This window comes from Ilyonectria robusta, assembly GCF_021365365.1.
Source record: "Ilyonectria robusta strain PMI_751 chromosome Unknown BGZ61scaffold_155, whole genome shotgun sequence".
NCBI classification, from domain to species: Eukaryota; Fungi; Ascomycota; class Sordariomycetes; order Hypocreales; family Nectriaceae; genus Ilyonectria; species Ilyonectria robusta.
Window position 1 is genome coordinate 1 of NW_025764589.1, and position 20,063 is coordinate 20,063.

Genomic DNA, 20,063 nt, shown 5'->3' on the forward strand with positions numbered 1-20,063 from the left:
ACCCTTGGGTTTTGAAGACCCCAAAGACAGTGCTTGAGGCTAGTTCGCAGTCTGAATACCTTAAAAGACAAGTTAGAAGGCATCAGAGCAGCTCTCTAGCATCTATCCTTGAGGCGCTTAAGTTATTTTTTAAGGGAATAAAGGCAATAATGCATCAAATGGTATTATTGAAGTCCGAGAACTAGATTCTTCGACAGGCAAATGAGACTCTTAGCAAGCGGCGCAGAGCAAAAAGAACCCGCCTACAGAATAGAGGGAAGATGACTATAGAGGAGGGAAGGGAAGCAATTGATCAAATAGATATCAATATGTACGTATAGGCTGAATCGTCGAAAAGTGGTAGTTAAGGAGGGTTGGCGCAACCAAAGGAAAGGCGCTGTGGAACTTGTGGAAAGACTGGCTATAATGCAAGGACTTGTTAGGCTGTAATTGAGACCTCTAGAGAAGAGTATAGCGATTAGTTTTAATTAATTGAATGGTTTATTGTATTTTTATTGAAGTTTTAATCTTAAAGGGTTAGGAAAAGTACAGTGTATACTTGGATGTAGCGTATGCTTATTAAGTATGTTATAACTTTTATATAATAATAATAATATAACTATATAATATATATAATTTTTTAAAAATCTTATTATATTTTAATTTTAAAATAAATTATAAATAAAAATAATTATCTTTTTATTTATATATAACTTATATATATAATTATAATAATAATAATAATAAATTTAATTTATTAATTTTAATTACTAGTATATATAGTTATTAATATTAAAAACTAATTATAAATATTATTATTTATCTTTTTATTTTATATTATTAATTTATTTTTAATATAAATTATAATTATAAATTACTATTAGTTATTATAAAATAAATATTAATAATCTTATTTTTATATAATAATTTAAACTTAATAATATAAATTGCAATTATAAATTACTATTATTATAAATACTCTTTTTTATATATAGTAACTTAAGCTTATTAGTATAAGCTATAATTATAAGTTACTATTATTATAAATTAATTATAATAACTCTCTTTTATATATAGTAATTTAAATATAATAATATTAATTACTATTATAAGCTATTAATATTATAAACTAGCTGTAAATACTCTTACTTATATATAGTAACTTAAGCTTATTAGTATAAGCTACTATTATAAGCTACTACTATTAATAGTAAAAGCTAGCTATAAATACCCTTTTTTATATATAATAACTTAAGCTTACTGCTATTAGAAGCTAGCTGTAAATACCCTTACTTATATATAGCAACTTAAGCTTGCCGGTATAAGATATAGTTATAAGCAGCTGTTATTATAGGCCGGCTGGAAATGCTCTTATATATATATATCGACTCCAGCCTGCTGGTATAAGCTGCTGATATTACAGGCCGACTTCAAATGCTCTTTCTTACATATAGCAACTTGAGCCTGCCGGCATAAGCTGCTGTTATAAGCTGCAGTTAGAAGCTGCTGCCGACGTTAGAGGCCGGCTGCGAATGCCCTCCCTTATACACAACAACTCGAGCCTGCTGCCGTCAGGGGCCGACTGCAAATACCTTTACCTACACACAGCAACTCGAGCCTGCCGACGTTAGAGGCCGGCTGCAAATGCCCTCACTGGCACACATCGACCCCAGCCTGCCGTCACAAGCTGCCGTCACAAGCTGCGGCTGTTGTTATATTCCGGCCGAAAATACCCTCACTTGCACATAGCAACTCGAGCCCGCCGGCACAAGCTGCAGTCACAAGCTGTAGTCACGAGCTGCTGTTATCACAGGCAGGCTGCAAATACCCTCCCTCGCACACAGCGACCCGAGCCTGCAGGCACAAGCTGCTGTTACAAGCTGCTGCCGACGTTAGAGGCCGGCTGCAAATGCCCTCACCTACACGCACACACACGCACACAGCAACTCAAGCCTGCCGGCACAAGCTGCCGTTACAAGGGGCTGTTGTCAAAGGCCGGGTTTAAATGCCCTCACGTACACACAGCAAGTTGAGCCTGCCGGCACGGCGAGCTGTTACAAGCTGCAGTCGCAAGCTGCTGTTACAAGCTGCTGTTATTACAGGCCGGATGCGAATGCCCTCGCTTCCACAGAGTAACCTGACCTTGCTGTTGCAGGTTGCCGTTACGAGCGGCTGTTGGAAGCTGCTGCCGATGTTATAGGCCGGCTGCGAATACCCTAACTTGCATATAACAACTCGAGTCTGCCGGCACAAGCTGCAGTTATAAGCTGCTATTATTACAGGCCGGCTACAAATACCCTCCCTCGCATACAGCAACTCAAGCCCGCCGGCACAAGCTGATGTTAAAAGTTGCTGACGTCATAGGCCGGCTGCAAATGCCCTCACTCTCACACGGCAACTTAAGCCTGCCGGCACAAGCTGCAGCCACAAGCTGCTGTTACAAGCTGCGGTTGGAAGCTGCGGTTGGAAGCTGCAGTTATCTAATGCCGGCTCCAAATGCCCTCACTTACACAAAGCAACTGGAGCCTGCCGTCACAAGCTGCCCTCTCTCGCACACAGCAACTCCAGCTTGCCGGCACAAGCTGCCGTCACAAGCTGCCGTCACAAGCTGCCGTCACAAGCTGCTGTTATCAACGGCCGGCCCCGAACCCTCACTTGTGCCCTCACTTACACACACACACACAGCAACTTAAGCCTGTCGACGTCAGGGCCCGGCTGCAAATACCCTCCCTTGCACACAGCAACTGGAGCCTGCCGGCACAGGCTCCGTGAACCTGCTGCAAAATCTCTCTGCCCCTTTCCAGGAGGCCCAGCATTACTCTACCTCTGGGCAACCAGACCAAATATCTTGCATCCGTGCGGCTCACCAACTCGAGCCTGCCAGCACAAGCTGCTGTCACTAGCTGCCGTTGGAAGCTGCTGCCGAGGTCATAGGCCGGCTGCAAATGCCCTCTCACTTGCACACAGCCCCTCGAGCCTCCCGGCACAAGCTGCCACCACAAGGGGCTGTTATCGCAGTCCGGCTTTAAATGCCCTGACTCGTACACAGCAGCTCGAGCCTGCCGACGTCAGGGGCCGGCTGCGAATGTCCTCACTTACACATAGCAACTCGAGCCTGCCGGCACAAGCTGCCGTTACAAGCTGCCGACGTCAGAGGCCGGCTTCAAGCCCTCACTTGTGCCCTCACTTACACATATATATAACAACTCGACTCTGCCGGCACAAGCTGCTGTTGCAAGCTGCTGTTATCAACGGCCGGCCCCGAATGCCCTCACTTACACACAGCAACTTGAGCCTGCCGGCACAAGCTGCAGTCACAAGCTGCTGTTACAATCTGCCGACATCAGAGGCCGGCTGCGAATGCCCTCACTTACACACACACACACACACACAGCAACTCGAGCCTGCCGTTACAAGCTGCTGTTGCAGGCTGCAGTCACAAGCTGCTACTGATGTTATAGCCCGGGCGCAAATGCCCTCACAATAACACTGCTGCCGGCTCTTAGTACTAGCCGCAGGCAGCTGGCGATACCCTCATCTTGTCATAGCCTTATATAGTAAAATTAACAACCCACCTTTAACAACAGCTGCTAGCTGAAAGGGGCTTCTGGTCTAGCGGTTAAGAATTCGTTCTTTGGCCGCAATACGTAAGGAAGCTTGCTAGCAGCTAGGAAGTGCCTCCTCGGAGGTTATTCCGGTCTCTGATTGGTCACACTGCCTCACAGTAAATCCAAACAGAGAGAAAAAACCGCCGCAGCTGGATAGGACCAATAGGCATTGAAAGCTGTGTTCCAATAAGACGGTTTCTTAGGAGGGTGACGCCTGGCCAGGGGTCCTAAGTTTTTTGATTGGTCGGATAGCTGAGTCTTTAGGTTCAATTCCTCCCTTAGCAGCTATTCTTTTTTCTTTTTAATTGACTGACTGACTGACTGACCGACTGACGGACTGACCGACCGACTAACTAACCGACCGACCACTGACTGACCGACTGACTGACTGACCGACTGACGGACTAATTGGCTGCTTAATAAGCACAGGTTTAATTCCTTCTTAATAGCTATTCTTTTTGCTCTTTAATTGCTCCGGGCTAAGATCAGCTAGGTGATGTTAGCCGACCTTATAGGGCCGCCCGCGCCCCTGTAATTGGGGCCCCCGCCCTAACTAGCCGGGCCCCATAACCTTAAGTTGACTCTTAAGCTGCTATTGCAAGCTACTATTACATGCTGCCGAAGTCTCAGGCCGGCTGCAAATACCCTCCCTTGCACACAGCAACTCGAGCTCGCCAGCACAGGCTCCTTGAATCTGCTGCAAAATCTCTCTGCCTATTTCCAGGAGGCCGGCTATAAATGCCCTTACTTACACACATACACACGCGCACACATATATACATATAGCAACTCAAGCCTACTGCATAAGCTGCTGTTGCAAGCTGCCGGCGTAAGCTTCCTGTTACAAGCTGCCATTACAAGCTGCTGTTATAAGCTGCTATTATAAGCTGCTGCTAATTTATAGGCTGGCTCTAAATGCCCTCTCTTGCATACAGCAACTCGAGCCTGCCGCATAAGCTGCAGTTACAAGAGGCTGTTATTACAATCCGGCTGAAAATGCCCTTGTCTACCCTAGGCTACTTGAGCCTGCCGGCATAAGCTGCTGTTACAAGCTGCCATTATAAGCTGCTGTTGGAAGCTGCTGCCAACGTCAGAGGCCGGCTTTAAATGCTCTTACTCGCACATAGTAGGTTGAGCCTGCCGGCATAAGCTGTAATTACAATCTGCTGTTATTATAGGTCGGCTGAAAATGCTCTTGCCTACTCTAGGCTACTTGAGCCTGTCGGCATAAGCTGCTATTACAAGCTGCTAAACTTGCCACAGCAACTCGAGCTTGCCGGCACAAGCTGCCGTTGCAAGTTGCTGTTGAAAGTTGCTACTGATGTTATAGGCCCGCTGTAAATACCCTCACTTGCACACAGCAACTCGAGCTTGCCAGCACGAGCTGCTATTGCAAGCTGCAGCTACAAGCTAGTTAGTAACGCACTAACTTACATATAGCAACTGGAGCTTTCCGGCATAAGCTGCTGTTGTAAGCTGCCGACGTTAGAGGCCGGCTGCGGATGCCCTTACTGGCATATTGCAACTCGGGGTTGCCGGCATAAGCTGCTATTTTGACAGGCCGATTCGGACCCCCCTGACTTGCCGGCAGTAACTCAAGCCTGCCGGCACAAGCTACCGTTATAAATACCCTCCCTCACATATAGCAACTCGAGCCTGCCAGCACTAACAGCTGTTGCAAGCTGCTATTGGAAGCTGCTCTCTTACAAGCCAAGCAGGCACGCCCTTCCCCGACTACTGCAGCTTGGGCTTGCTATTGGAAGCTACTATTAGCAAGCTGCCGTTACAAGTTGCTGCTAAGATCATAGGCCGGCTGCGAACGCCCTTACTTATACATAGCAACTCGAGCTTGCCGGCACAAGCTGCCATTGCGAATACCCTCACTTGCACACAGCAACTCGAGCTTGCCGGCTCAAGCTGCTGTTGCAAGCTGCCGACGTTACAGGCTGGCTGCAAATGCTCTTACTTATGCATAGCAACTTGAGCTTGCCGTTGTAAATGCCCTCCCTTACATACAGCAACTCGAGCCGGCCGGCCCAAGCTGTAGCTACAAGCCACAAGCTACAAGCTACAAGCCATAGCGTTCATAGCCTTATAGAGCCCGATATGTCTTTCTGATCCTAACAAGCAGCAACGGGCAGGTTTAGTCAAGTAGTTAAGGACTTTATTCTTGGCCGCCTGGCTAAGCTTGGCTAATTGTTAGGAGGAAGCCTACTCATAGGCTAATCCGGTCTTCTAATTCCATACTACCCTATAGTTGCAGCGAATTAGGAGAGAAAAAACCGCTACAGTAGGATAGGATTAATTGGTATTGATTGCTATGCGCCAATAAGCCAGTTTCTAAGGGGTTCCCAGCCGGGCCCCTTAGTTTTTTGCCTATTGCAGAGGCTGAGCCTATTGCGCCGAGGCCTAGGGTTTAATTCCTCGCTGCTATGAATTTTCTTTCCCTCTTTTTTACAAGGGCGAGTATGTTGCCAAGCAGACCTAAAGATGTAGCCTATAGCTATAAATACCCTCACTTACTCACAGTAACTCAAGCCTGCTATTGCAAGCTGCTATTGCAAGTTGCTGCCGACGTCATAGGCCGGCTATAAATGCCCTCACTTGCATACAACAACTCGAGCCTGCCGGCACAAGGTGCCGTGACAAGCTGCCGTTGCAAGCTGCCGTTGCAAGCTGCTGTTGCAAGCTGCTATTGCAAGCTGCCGTTACAAGCTAGCTAGTTGCAAATGCCCTCACTTACACACAGCAGCCCGAGCTGGCTGCTATTGCAAGCTGCTATTGCGAGCTGCTATTGCAAATACCCTCCCTCGCACACAGCAACTCGAGCCTGCCGGCCCAAGCGGATGTTGCAAGCCGCCATTACGAGCTGCTATTGTCATAGGCCGGCTGCAAATACCCTCCCTCGCACACAGCTCAAGCCTGCCGGCACAGCAAGCTATTGCAAGCTGCAGCTACAAGCCAATCAGCAACACCCTGACTTATACATAGCAACTCGAGTCTGCCGGCACAAGCTGCTATTGCAAGCTGCCATTGCAAGTTGCTGCCGAGGCTATAGGCCGGCTGCAAATGCCCTCCCTCACATACATCAACTCGGGCTTGCCGGCATAAGCTGCTATTTTGACAGGCCGATCCGGAACGCCCTGACTTGTCGGCCGCAACTCGAGGCTGCCGGCACAAGCTGCTATTGCAAATGCCCTCCCTAGCACACAACAACTCAAGCTTGCTATTGCAAGCTGCTGTTGCAAGCTGCTGTTGCAAGCTGCTGTTGCAAGCTGCTGTTGCAAGCTGCTGTTGCAAGCTGCTGCCGACGTCATAGGCCGGCTGCAAATGCCCTTGCTTGCATATAAGTCCTCCCTCAGCAGCTACTTTTCTCTCTCTTTTTTTAATTAACTGACTAACTGACTGACTGACTGACTGTTTAGTCTGCTTGAAGCAGTAAATACCCTCACTTACACATAGCAACTCGAGCCCGCCGGCACAAGCTGCAGTCACAAGATGCCATTGGAAGCTGCCATTGAAAGCTGCTGCCGACGTCACAGGCCGGCTGCAAATACCCTGCCTTGCATATAGCAACTCGAGCCTGCCGGCATAAGCTGCCATTGGAAGCTGCCGTTGAACGCGGCGGTCACAGGTTGCCGTTATGACAGGCCGGCTACGAATGCCCTCACTCGCACTCAGCAACCCGAGCCTGCCGGCACAAGCTGCCGTTGGAAGCTGCCGTTGAAAGCTGCCGACGTCATAGGCCGGCAGCAAATGCCGTCATTAACAAACGGCAGCTCGAGCCCGGCGGCACAAGCTGCAGTCACAGGCTGCTGTTGCTAAAGGCCGGCTGCGAATGCCCTCACTTACACACAGCAACACAAGCCCGCCGGCACAAGATGCTGTCATCAAAGGCCGGCTATAAATGCCCTCGCTCGCACATAGCAACTCGAGACTGCAGGCATAAGCTGCTATTACAATCTGCTATTGTTAAAGGCGGGCTTAAATTGCTCCTGCCTATCCCAGGCCACTTAGGCCTGCCTATACCAGCTACAGTTACAAGCTGCTATTATCAAAGCCCGGCTGCAAATGCCTTCACGTGTATATAGTAACTCGACCCTGCCGACATTATAGGCCGGCTGCGCATACCCTCACTCGCACACAGCAACTCGAGCACGCCGGCACAAGCTGCAGTTACAAGCTGTTGTTAAAGGCTGCAGCTACAAGCTGCCGCTGTCCAAGGCCGGCTCTGAATGCCCTTACTTATACATAGCAACTCGGCCCTGCCGGCACAAGCTGCCGTCACAAGCTGCCGTTACGGGCTGCCGACGTCATAGGCCGACTGCAAATGCCCACCCTCACACACAGCAACTCGAGCCTGCCGGCACGGGCTGCCGTTAAAAGCAGCTGCCGACGTCATAGGCCGGCTGCGGATGACGTTGGCCGACCTTATGGGGCCGCCTGCGCCTCTGTGCCCCGGCGCCCCCTGCAATCCGGGCCCCACAACCTTAATTTGACTCTCAAGCTGCTGTTGGAAGCTGCTGTCTCAAGCTGCTATTGGAAGCTGCTGTCTCAAGCTGCTGTTGGAAGCTGCCGTCTTAAGTTGCTGTTGGAAGCTATTGTCTCAAGCTGCCGTTACAGCCTGACAGCAAAAGCTGCTGCTAGTTCCTGCTATTAGAATCTGCTATTAGAATCTGCTATTAGAATCTACTACTAGAAGCTCTATTAAATCTCTCTATTCTTAAAGGCTCTTTTTTATTTTCTTTCTGCTAGTCTTTCTGCTGTTTAATTATCCAACTAAATACTGCTATAGTATTTATTATCTCTATGCTGCCAACTAGCTGTGGATGCCTTTGCCTGAGCTACTACTAATAGTCCTTTTTGTCTTGTAAGGCCTGCTTGATAACTACCTCCTCCATCTAGGCTTGCATTGCCGGCTTGATAAATACTATAAGAGCTAGCGGCATTACAATATACTTATACTTATAACTTCTGCCCTTATTCCTATAGTCTTCTATATATAGGGCCTGGGAGAGGTGGCAGTAGAAGTAGCTTAGGTAGGATACCTACCGGCCTCCTCTACTCTTATAGCAAATACCTTCTTGAAATTGTATTGCGTCTATAAAGAAAGGCCGGTAGAGCTTGCTCTCTGCTGCAGCTACCCCCGTCTCTATACTTGAATTGCCTTCCAGCCTTGCTTCCAGCCTGGGGCAGCAATACCATGAGTGTCGGGCCTCGGCCGCTCCGTAGCGCACCCAGCAGGGCCGGCACCCCATCTTACCTTGCTTGCCTAGCCCCAGGCCCCGTGCGAGGCCGTCGATTTCCTCGAGCGCAGCCTCGATCTCGGCCAGGTCCCGGCTGCTTTGCCGGCCTCGGGCTTGTAGCAGAGCCGGCCCAAGAGCGGGAGGCTTGCCCTGCCGCTGGCAGTTGTCGTAGAGGGCGGCCTTAGGGCTGATGGCGCGGCAGCTGCGATAATCCCCATCTAGATGCCGGCCTAGGATATACCGCCGGCATCCTGGGGTCCAGATCAAGCTGCCGATTTCCTGCCTTTCCTCATCCCAATAGGCCTCCTGCTGCGGGTTCCCCAGCGGCCAGTTTCTCTCCTCGACAACAACCTCGGCCAACACCGGCTCGCCAGCCCGCCCGGCCCGCCCGACCTCCTGAGCATAGCTGAGGACAGAGTAGGGGATATCGAGGTGGATTACATGCACGAGGCCTGAGACGTCAAGCCCCGTGCCTAGAGCTGCTATAGCTACGATATATTGTGCCGACTCTTCAATCTACTGCTGATAGCCTATATGCCGCTGGGCTAGAAAGGCACTGCGGCTGGCTTCGTCCCCATCTTTGCCTGCCTCGGCCTCTGTATCTCCATGGTAGTAATAGCAGTCGAGCTGCCGGGCAACTGCCTTGCAGCTTGCATAGCTGCAGCAGAAGATGATGCCCTTCTTGCCTGCCTTCAAGGTCCTCGCTTAAGCTGCTATATGCTGCTTTATCTCTGCAATGCCTTGGCTGCTGCGGACCTTATAGACTTGGAACTGCACGTTCAGGCGGTGGCTGGAGGCCCAGATGTAGATGGGGTTCTACAGCAGCATAGCAGCCTCGAGGGCAGCCTGCTTATACGGCAGCAAGGTGCCGGTAAGGAAGATAAGCAGGCAGGCAAGGCCCTGCAGCTGGATCAGCCCCTTCAGCTTGGTTCGATAGCTTAAGGCTGCCGTGAAGGTGAGGTGGCATTCATCGATAACTACTCGGTTAAGCTGGTTGCTGATGCTGAGGCCGGCTGCCTACTGCAGGAAGCTATTAGTGACGGCAGCCTCGGCCGATATTACTGTAACTGTAGGCCAGGAATCCTGAGCTTCTGGCCAGGTCTTGCAGTCTAGGCCGGCATCCTGATAGCAGCTGACAAGCTGGTCCTTGAGTGCCCGATAGGGCGCAACTACAATTGTTATGCCGGCTTTAGTTAGGAGGGCTGGCATTATAAAGATTAGGTTCTTGTTGGTACTAGTAGGCAGGATGGCAACGAGGGGGGTCTGCTTGGCTGCAGCCTGCTAGATAGCTTCCTTCTATGCTGCTAAGTAAAACTTAGCTGCTGGATTCTACAGGGCTTGCTATAAAGTCTATAGAAGGAGCTGGTTATCTAAGGCTCTAATTATGCCTCCTCTTATAGCTGTAACTGCAGCTGACCCGGCTGTCTGTAGCAGCCCTAGAGGCTGGATTCTTTTAAAGGCTTTCTACTCTTTAGCTCTGCCTCTTAGTTTTAGATTGGCCCTACTTTTCTTCTTCCCTCTGACTGTTTTTTTTATGCTAGTATGAGCTCTAGCTGCCTTAATCTTTATATTAGCTGCTACTGCTTCCTCTTTATCTTCTACTTCTTCCTCCTCTTAAGCTTTAATCTCTCCAGTCCTTCTAGCAGCTTCTTCTCTTTTTTCTATATAGCTAAGAAAGTGGTGTTAGTGCTAACTAGCCTAGCCAAAGACCTCTAAGAACTTAGAGGTTAGCTGCTTGAGGATTTTAATAGTCACTTTATAGCCGGCAGCTGTATGGCTTGTGTGTGTAGCAGCTAGATCCTCAACATTCTTATAGCTCTCGCCCTCTTTCTCCTTCTTATCCTCTGCCTGGTTGGCTGTGCTAAAATACCCCCTCTGGGGCCCTCGGGCGCGAGTATGCCGCTGGCTGACGGCAATAGCGATATGCCGCCACTGCTGCAGCGTAATCCTTTGGCCGATATAGTGCTGGGTCTATTTGGCAAGGGCTCGAGATAGCTAGTTGCTATTCCAGGGCGTACCGGGCTTTTCGTGCTGATGCCAGATAAAGTTGCTCGGTAGATAGACCTTATCGCGGAGGGCTAGCCGGCTGCTCTCGAGCCGGTTTGTAAAGGGCTGGATGTAAAGTATATATATTACTAGAAGCTGCCCAACCCGGCCCGGCAGCATCCGAGGGATAACCTTAGGGCTGTTGAAGTGGGCAAGGGATTTGTGATACTGGCTGACTAAGACGACCTTGCCGTCGATGATAAATACGCTGCAGTTCCGATTGATGCCGTTGACGAGCTGCAGCCCGGTGATTTCCGGCCCTCGAAGAGGCTGGTTGGTTAGATGGATGAGGACTAATAGCAGCTCTTGGAAGTGCTTGACCTGCTGTAAATACCGCTGGACCCGGGGCCATTTCCACTCGCCCTTGCTGTCGAGGAACTCCTTCTGCAGCGGGCCTGCCACAAGGCTCTGGAGTATTTCCTTTTCCCGCCCCAGCAGGCCGTTGGTATGCATAAAGGATTGGCCGCGCTGGGTCTGGGTCAGATCGTCGCGAATAGCTGCTAGAGGGATGAGAAAGCGGCCTCGAGCTTCAAGCCCGGCTGTCTGCTGTATATAGGGCCCGGCTGGCCCTGCTGCCGTATTGCAGCTGCTGCTGCTGGAGGGCCGGAATAGCAGTCTTTCCCATAGAAGATCTTCAGCATCTGCCGTCATTCTGGCCACTAGCTGCCGGATGCTATCTATTGCAAGAGGCTGACCGTGGTAGTAAAGCAGGGTTCCTTCAGCATTCCACAAGACTGCAAGCCGGCTGCCGGTCTCCATTGCAATCTTCCGACCGTAGAGCAGCAGGCTCAAGATATAGCCCATTGGTGCAAAGCTGGTCTTACATAGCCAGCTCTCTCTTGCTGCATGCAGTTGCTCGGGCAGATCTGTCAGTGCCGCCCGCTGGCTGCTGGGGATCGCCGCCTCGGCTACAACAGCTCGGCCTGTATATACGAGGCCGGCTAGAGTGCCTGTAAATAGATGGGCCGGCTGCAGCTGCCCGGTTTGCTTGTTGATCCCCAGGACGGCGACAAAGTGCCACAGCGGGCTCGCAAAGGGGTCGGCAGGAAGGCGCTGCATCCAAAAGCTGGCTAAAGCCTGTAGGACCTCTTCTTCAACCTGGGCTCTTATCTTGCTATTGTCATGACTGTTACTACAGCCGCCCTCATCGTCCTCGTCCTCATCGCTGTTGTTGCCGCTACTATAGCTGCAGCCTGCCGCCACGGCCTGCTCGAGCCGACGGGCAAGCCTTGCAAGCTGGCCTCGCTGCATTGGGGTAAGAATAAGAGCGTGCTGTGTGGCTAGCTCGGCCGGCTCAAGCGTCCGAACCCGTAGGCAGTAGCAGAGAAAGCGCTTGCTATAGCGCAGATATCGATCCATGCTGTCCTTTTCCTGCAGGGGCCCAAAGGGCCGGCTGTGAGTCTCCTGCAGGTGGGGGCTGGCCAGGTAGAGCCGGCCGATGTGCGGCAGCGCCCCGAGGCCGGCGATGCAGCGGCGGAAGAAGACCCGGTCTAGGGCTTCAACAAGCATCTGTAGGTCCGGCTCGTCTGCTTGCTGCGGCATCCGGCTGGCGGCGTGGATTCGGCCTAGGTCTCGGCAGCCAAAGTGATCAACCCAGCCGGTGCGCCGCAGCCAGTTGGTGATCTCATGCTTGTATATGCTGCCTTCAGCCATCTGGAGCAGCTTTTCCTGCTGCTCGCCCTGCTCGTGCTCCCACTGCTGCTGAATAGTTGCTACAAGCTGAGCTGTCTGCTGCTGCCTCTGCTGTGCCTCTGCTCCATTCTCAGCATTGCCGGCTCTTAGCGGTGCTGGCAGGCTGGGCTCCATACTGCAGCTCGGGCTTGGGCTGAAGGAGCTTGAACTTAAGCTTGAGCTTGGGGCTATTGCAGCAGCAGTCAGGTTAACAGGAAAGTAGGAGCGCCTAGCTGGCTGTGTAAAGAAGGTTTGGGCCGGAGCCTGATACCAGAGGCCTGCTCGGGCCTGCTCGCTGCCGGCTGCGTGGAGCTGGCTGCAGTGTGTTTTGCAGAGCTTCCAGTTAACCGTTAGAAAGCTGGGGCATCTGCGGCATCGGAATGCGTAGTGGATAGGGAGCCCGGCAAAGGGGGCTACTGCTGCCTCTTCTAGGTCTTGATCCTGGCCTTGCTGGCTACCTTCCGGCCTCTTGTGCAGTAGCTGCTGCCGCCAGCCAGAGCCGCTGAGGTTCTGTTGGCTATAGTGCTTAGCAAGAGCCTGGCGTATAGGCCAGCTAAGGTCGGTATGCTGCTTTAATAGATGACTTGGCAGGTCGGCTACAGCGTAGCCATGAGTTGCACAGATAAGAATAGAAAGGCAGGGATAGTAGTAGAGCCAGCTTTGGCTTGAAGCTATAGCTGCTGCTGCTAGCTGTTTTTGCTGCAGTTGGGCAGCTCTTTCCCTATCTTTTTCTTCTTCTGCTGCCATCTTTTCTCTTTTATTTCTTTTCTTTAAGCTTAAAGAGAAAGGAGAAGAAGAAGATAAGGGTAAGGGGAAGAGAAGAAGAAAAAAGAGAAAAGAAAAGGTCTCTCTCTCTCTCTCTCTCTCTCTCTCTCTCTCTCTCTCTCTCTCTCTCTCTCTCTCTCTTTTGCCCCTTTTTGCCTCTCTCTGATTGGCTCGCGACCGGTCATCAAGTGCGACCGGTCATCAAGTGCGACAGTCCCCTGCCGGTGGAGGCAGCCGACAGGGGGCTGCGGCGATTTGGACCAATGGCGAGTGGTGAAGCCGGTCATCAAGTGCGGCGGCGTCGCACTCGATGACCGCGGACTCACGGTTGGATACAGCGCTGAGGACTCAAATTGGAACGGCAGGATACGCGGCTCCGGAAGTTCAGGGATTCATAACTCTTAAAGATGCAGCCTATACCTCTGCCGTGGATATATGGTCACTCGGGGAAATTGCTTTCCGCCTCATCACTAATCAGCCGACATTCTCCAACAATCGCTTGCTGTTCAACTACATAACAACGGGAAATTCGTTTCCGTCCAATATTCTAGCCCAAAGGAACGTGTCTAACTAGTGCGGGCAGTTCATCCAAAACGCCATGGTGGTTTCACCATCAAAACGGCCCACCGCATCTCAAATTCGCTCTTGTTCTTGGATCTCGACATTAACTATACCACCGGAATCTAGTATACCGTCAAGCGACGGGTGAGAAATCATCCACCACCCCCTGAAAAGAGTTAATTTCTTAACAGATTCTCGAAATATCAAGGTCTTTTCCCACAATAAGCAAGACGCATGACGAACTTTCGCAAGAAGAAGTGTCAGCTGCGTGGACCACGACCGAACTTACCCTACCCCCGTCAGACACGCTAAATGACGAGGACATAAAAGAAGCCACTGATGAGTCGAAAACATTTGTACCAACAAGTCCAGCTCTTGCCATTATGAAAGGCCACGATTTACCAGCGCATATTGACTCGGTGGATAAGATATCAGTGCCAACACCGAGACCTTCCATAAGGAAACACATCTCAACAAGCAATTACGACATGTTGGTAAGAATTAGCCGTTCGCAAGAGCCAGTGCAGTTTGAAGGAAGATGCTCTTGAATTTTGCTGCTAATCCTTGGTGACTTGTGGCGCTCTAGGTGAAAGTTCTACTTGTAGGCGACGCGAGTGTTGGCAAGTCAGATATCCTTCTGAGATTCAGCGATGAGAACTACACTCCGTCTTATATTCCGACGATTGGTATTGATTTCAAGATAGTCAAGCTTGAGATCAATGGAAAGATCATTAAGCTCCAGATTTGGGATACTGCCGGCCAAGAGAGATTCCGTACCATAACAACAGCTTACTACAGAGGAGCAATGGGTATCCTGCTGGTGTACGATGTGACAGACGAAAGATCGTTTCAGAGTACGTTACAAGCGCAGAGCCTAACAGGGAGCCTAGCCGCGGTTGCTAAGGAGGACCTGGATAGAATACCATCTGCTAACGGAGTTTCAGATATCCTAACCTGGAATGCGAACATAGGGGAGCACGCCGTTGAAGGTATCAACAAGATTCTGATTGGAAACAACTCTGATTTGGTCGAATCACGAGTAGTGTCACCTGAGCGTGGCCAAGCACTCGCATATAAGATAGGAGCTCCTTTCCTTGAGGTATCGTCAAAGTTGAATAGCAATATCGACCAGGCCTTTCACAACCTCATTGCCGACATAATGAAGCGCCTCGCTGCTGAACGACCGAATCAGCTAGCACAACATGAGGATAAACAAACCCATCAATCGATTAAAGAAGGGTGGTGGAAGCCTTCAAAATGGCATTGGAAGTGATCATTGATCTGTTTGCTTGTTTAGCGTCGACAAGAACCGCAATGAAGCATGACGAGCGATGCTCATATTCTCTTGGTTTAGATTTAAAGCGCCTTTCAGTTTAAGTTATTAAGATCCGAAATGTGGCTGTGTGATCTTCTAGTAGGATGTTTGCCGTGGGAGGACCTTGTTTCATCATTTGATTCTCAGAAGGGGCAGCAATGGAGACATCCATTGCTGGCCGCGAATATTCCCAATCTCACAACAGGTGAGGTTTTTGACTCAGCTTTGATGATTCTTGGCTAGACTAGCGAGAGCTTCTCCCATTCGTCGCAATCTAGAACTTTTGTCAATCTCGGAATGGAATGGCGGACATGAGCAATAATGCCACATGGAACATCCCTTTTAGATAGGATAGGTTGTCCAATAAAAAGAGATTTCTCAGCATCAGCGCATTCATACAGGAAAATACATCTTGAGTGGTCTACCTTGCGCTACATCAGCCATATTCACTCGCGTCCCATCGTATCCCGTCGCCTCCGCGTCATTAACCTTAATAGCCAACCTCATGACAGCACCAAGATTTTGCAGCATCTCACCACTTCTTCAGGCTATCACGTGCAGAGAGACAGATACTTCATTGGTGCCATTCGCACCTATTGCTAAGTATTATATCCCTCCTGCACTCATCATACATAGGGATTACACCGCCAGCTTACTCGTCAGTAACCGAGAAAGACTCTCCAGCGAGAGGAGAGTCTCATCCAGTTCTTCCGTCAAAGACTCTCGCATCGCTTCTGCCACTATACCCATGACTTCTTCCCTCTGCTCCGAGTCTGGCATCAGCTCTCCGGCTGTTGTGGCGAATATCACGCCCGACACAAAATGCGCATCTCACTAAAACCTATCTAGTGATGGGACATTTTGTGATTTGGGCTTGTAAATCAAGAGCCCGGGTTAGCATGCTTCCTAATAGCAAATTCACATCAAGTTGCCCGTAACTGCCCGCGCATCCGCGCTAGGGGTTGCCATCTTACATTCTCTTCTTCAGTTACATTACCTACTACATATACAATTTAGACGCACGGGTATTTTCCGGCCAAGCAACGACAATTACAGGACCTTTGTCTTCTCCTAGCTGACTAATACGCGCGATCAAGGCTTCAGATAAGAGTTTGTCTCCCCTCCCCCTTCCTTCTGTCAGACGGAATATATGGATAACAATAGCTCTGCAAGCAAGAGGAGCGCGTTCCCTTTTGCCGTAGCGGTTATTGCGACACCTTCTACCTCACCATGCTCTTTGGCTCTGACGCCCTCTCTCCTCTCTTGTTTTCTTTGCGCGAGCGCAGCATGCGGTGGAATGTGCATCCTTACTTTTTCTCCCTTCAGTACGAACACTGATATTTATCGATTTCATCTATTATACCCTGGGCGCCTCAAACCTTCACATTGTTAACCAGGATGCCATCCCCGTACAAGCTAACAGCAACCCAGGTACTTGAGCTATTCAAGACAGACACCATCACTGCGGAAGCGTATCCCTGATCTCTCTTGGGCCAGATTCATAAGCGTGACAGGATTATTAAATCATGGGCGTTCCTTGGTGGACCCTCTCATCTTGTTAATTCAACCATCTTGTAAAAATATGTAATAAGTCAAAATCAGATCCCGCTTCCATCCTAAGCCAAGTGCGAGACCTGGACAGGATTCCCAAATATCAGAGAGGGCCGTTGTATGGGATGGCTATCGAAGTAAAGGATGTTATGGATACCAAAGGTACAGTGTAGTTTGAGTGTCTGATGACACAGCTCACACATGCAAGACATGCCCACGCAGAATGGCTCTCCCATTTATCAAGGTTATCAGCCAAGCTCTGATTCATCTGCGGTTGCAGTTTTACGGGCTGCGGGAGCTCTGATCTTTGGTTCGTCTGTCGCCTGTGATTTCTTCCCTTTTAATTGGGCTGATTTGGCTGCCACGTAAGACAACCACGGCCGAGTTCACCGTTGCCAACTCCGGACCCGAAACAACTAATCCTAACGATCCGAATCGCACTACAAGGGGTTCCTCGCGTGAATTTGCGGCACCGGTGGCCGATCTTCAAAATACCTCTCGCTCTCGGAATGCAGACTGGGGGTAATGAGTATCATTCGCCCAGCGTCTTTCGCAGGGATCTTCGCTATGAAGCTAACCTTCAACGCCATTTCAACTGAGGGCCAGAAATCCGTTACCCCTACATTTGACACCATTGGCTTCTTTGCTCGTAGCGTCGAAGACCTGCAGCTCCTTGCAGATCTATTCGCCATCCAAGACAATGAGACTCCCCAAGATATTCATTTTAGAAAAGTTTCGGTTGCTCTGATGAAAATTCCCATTTGGTCCTTAGCAGGTCTTGGTACAGTATCTGCAATGAAAGAGACAGCTACTACCCTCCGATATCGTGGCATCAAGGTGAAAGAGGCCTCGTTTCCCCCTAAAGTCGCCAATGTCGAGGCCCTGAAGCAGATCCAAAAACCAATCACCCTTGCCGAAGCCCAACCGTCTTTCCTTATTGGAGATTACTGGTTAGACAAAACAAAGCTAGCTACGAAAATTCGAGAAATTGTTGAGAACACCTCCAACTGCACCCGCACAGAAAGAATGGAAGCTTTAGACAGGTACTCTGACATGCGGCATATCATAAATGAGCTGGCTGCGAACTACACTGCAATCATCGCGCCTAGCGCCGTCGATGAAGCTCCAATGGGGCTTCGCTACATGGGTTGTGCATGTTTCAACACCATGTGGACTGCAAGTTCTTTCTCGATTACCTTGCAATAATTCTTTGGCTGACCCAGACCAGGGGTTTCATATGCCTGTCGTCAACGTACCTACATTTATTGGAGTTTACGGCATGCCTGTTGGCCTAGCTCTTGTTGGCCCTAGATTTCACGATCAGCGGCTGTTGCAAATTTGCAAAGCTCTCAGCAAGGTACTTGTGACTAATGGTGGTTCGAACGTACGAAATTGAACCGGCCAGTAACAGTTCACACAGGGCATTTCAATCAAAGCTCTTACGTAAATATTCAAGTGATAACATGGGCTCAAACGCGCAGCTCGAAAGTGAGGGGTCAGTCAAGTGAGGCGAGTGACGATGTGACAATTTCTGGCATGTGTTTATGGCTAGGATGAAGTCAGGGTTGCAGCCTACTGTAGCTGCCATCCACATGTATATTGAATAGCTGCATGAGATTTGCCAGAGTGGTCTCTTTTTAGAGTCGCTATTGAGTTAGCTTTGATAGATTGTAAAATCATTGCAATCAAAATTAGTGGCTAGACGCTGTAGTGTTGCAACCCACTATACCCCCGAGACCCAGTGCTAGAATCATCTCCTAGAGTTGTCATCATGCCCCTTGTCATGCGTGTAAGTATGTTGCATTAGACTTCAGCAATTTTGCCTGGTCGCACTGTGGGCATCTCCTTAGGCTAGATATGGTCCTATATTCGCCTACTATCTTTGATATACTGAGATCCTATTATTTGCATGCACAATGATAGATTCATACACCCAGCATATGTGGGAACTAAACCTCGAATCGTCATTGTCCCTTCCTTAGTATAGCTGACATGATGAGTTATGCGACAAAGACCACCATCACTTTCTAAGCACCATAGAAATTCTAGACCAGAATGCATCGCCAAAGGGGAGCTGACTGTGTGCCCTACTACGGTTGATGGACCCAGTGGTGGGGGCGGAGAACCAAAGCTCTCCAAAGTTAACTGACCGTAAAGAACACTCAAGCATTAACAACTAATCCAATGAATAATAGCTAAATTGAACTTTAAATCCAAATATGAGGTTTTTAACCTTGTCTCATCATACTGAAATGGCTCTGTCAAGCTCTTTTCAACCGGACTCTCAATATAGAAAATGACATAGCATATCCGCCTTGATATTATCTCTCGACTATAGTTATGATTACGATATCACATCCACTGGTATTGAGTCTCTAATTTACACCTCATTAGAATATGCACAAGACTAGTCTTTGATACTATTTCCCAGATTTGACCCTATCTAATAATTTCCAGGAGCGCGATGCGAGCCTGTGGAGGTCCAGCTTTTTAAACGCCATCCAATGCTGACTCATGTGGCCTTAGCTTGCTCACTTTAATGGGATGGGCATACAGTAGTTGAGCGCCTCAATTGTTTGGGTGTATTTCATGGCCTGGGGCCGGGTCGAGTGACTGTTTACCATTCCAATCAGCCTACTTAGGGGAAGCTACCTATTTTCCTCTGCGATGAGGCGCCTTGACGAGGAATTCTTAGACATGGAGCTGCCGAGGCGCTAGATGGTGCCGATGCCCGATCAGTACTTGGGCGGAGATATTTGACTTCGGAGAATCCTTACGTTGAGAGACAGAGTAATTGTTTTTATTGCTGCCTCTAACGCACTTGGCGTACGTCGAAAGCATACAGTTTATGTCATTTTAAAAGCGGAGGCTGATAACTATACCTTTTAAGATTCCTTGCACAAAGAACTAATGGTAAAATTCTTCAGAGCGTCTTTATGTGCGTCATAGCGCGGGCTACGTACATTATAGCCAAGAGAGAACGGCCTTGTCTTACCCTTTTTGCACCCTATGGATTTAAAGGGAGGTTATAAGTAATGAGGTGCTACGCTCATAGATATATAACGTTTTGCTTACTTTAAGTAGAGGGTCTGCCCCCCCTGGACCTTCTCATCGGGGATGTTCTTGTAACTTATGGGACTTGTTACGGCTCAGGTTGAGACCAAGCGGTCACAACCGGCAGAACCATAACGTACCCACTTTTCCTTCCAATTATTAATGGCTCACTTGGATCACCACTGTAATCCTTACAATCCAGAATAATAGCTTACTTAGATTACTACTGTAATCCCCACAATCCAGAATAATAGCTTACTTAGATTA

The 20,063-nt window shown here is 49.3% G+C and overlaps 6 protein-coding genes across 6 annotated transcripts; 3 read left to right on the forward strand and 3 right to left on the reverse strand.

Moving 5' to 3' along the window:
• Nucleotides 1-4,825: 4,825 nt before the first annotated feature.
• BGZ61DRAFT_488218 (uncharacterized protein) lies at nt 4,826-5,456 on the reverse strand (the record flags this gene model as incomplete). Its single annotated transcript, XM_046250087.1, has 3 exons — nt 4,826-4,971; nt 5,022-5,201; nt 5,417-5,456. The coding sequence occupies 3 exons, from the start codon at nt 5,454-5,456 to the stop codon at nt 4,826-4,828; spliced, it is 366 nt and encodes a 121-aa protein (XP_046092932.1).
• Nucleotides 5,457-6,352: 896 nt separating this feature from the next.
• BGZ61DRAFT_488219 (uncharacterized protein) lies at nt 6,353-7,478 on the reverse strand (the record flags this gene model as incomplete). The annotated part of the gene is made up of 4 exons (XM_046250088.1): nt 6,353-6,541; nt 6,675-7,013; nt 7,044-7,304; nt 7,440-7,478. 4 exons carry the CDS (start codon nt 7,476-7,478, stop codon nt 6,353-6,355), a joined length of 828 nt encoding a protein of 275 aa, XP_046092933.1.
• Nucleotides 7,479-8,739: 1,261 nt separating this feature from the next.
• BGZ61DRAFT_542572 (uncharacterized protein) lies at nt 8,740-13,297 on the reverse strand (the record flags this gene model as incomplete). Its single annotated transcript, XM_046255209.1, has 3 exons — nt 8,740-8,774; nt 8,851-9,306; nt 10,852-13,297. The coding sequence occupies 3 exons, from the start codon at nt 13,295-13,297 to the stop codon at nt 8,740-8,742; spliced, it is 2,937 nt and encodes a 978-aa protein (XP_046092934.1).
• Nucleotides 13,298-13,625: 328 nt separating this feature from the next.
• Nucleotides 13,626-14,024, forward strand: BGZ61DRAFT_376726 (kinase-like domain-containing protein; the record flags this gene model as incomplete). Its single annotated transcript, XM_046242533.1, is given in 2 exon segments — nt 13,626-13,877; nt 13,890-14,024. The coding sequence occupies 2 exon segments, from the start codon at nt 13,626-13,628 to the stop codon at nt 14,022-14,024; spliced, it is 387 nt and encodes a 128-aa protein (XP_046092935.1).
• A 191-nt stretch (nt 14,025-14,215) lies between these two features.
• BGZ61DRAFT_501292 (GTP-binding protein SAS1) lies at nt 14,216-15,149 on the forward strand (the record flags this gene model as incomplete). The annotated part of the gene is made up of 4 exons (XM_046251683.1): nt 14,216-14,232; nt 14,355-14,370; nt 14,463-14,730; nt 14,821-15,149. The coding sequence occupies 4 exons, from the start codon at nt 14,216-14,218 to the stop codon at nt 15,147-15,149; spliced, it is 630 nt and encodes a 209-aa protein (XP_046092936.1).
• A 790-nt stretch (nt 15,150-15,939) lies between these two features.
• Nucleotides 15,940-18,138, forward strand: BGZ61DRAFT_501293 (amidase signature domain-containing protein; the record flags this gene model as incomplete). Its single annotated transcript, XM_046251684.1, has 7 exons — nt 15,940-15,967; nt 16,794-16,904; nt 16,951-17,107; nt 17,190-17,217; nt 17,258-17,264; nt 17,299-17,922; nt 17,966-18,138. The coding sequence occupies 7 exons, from the start codon at nt 15,940-15,942 to the stop codon at nt 18,136-18,138; spliced, it is 1,128 nt and encodes a 375-aa protein (XP_046092937.1).
• Between the last annotated feature and the right edge of the window lie 1,925 nt (nt 18,139-20,063).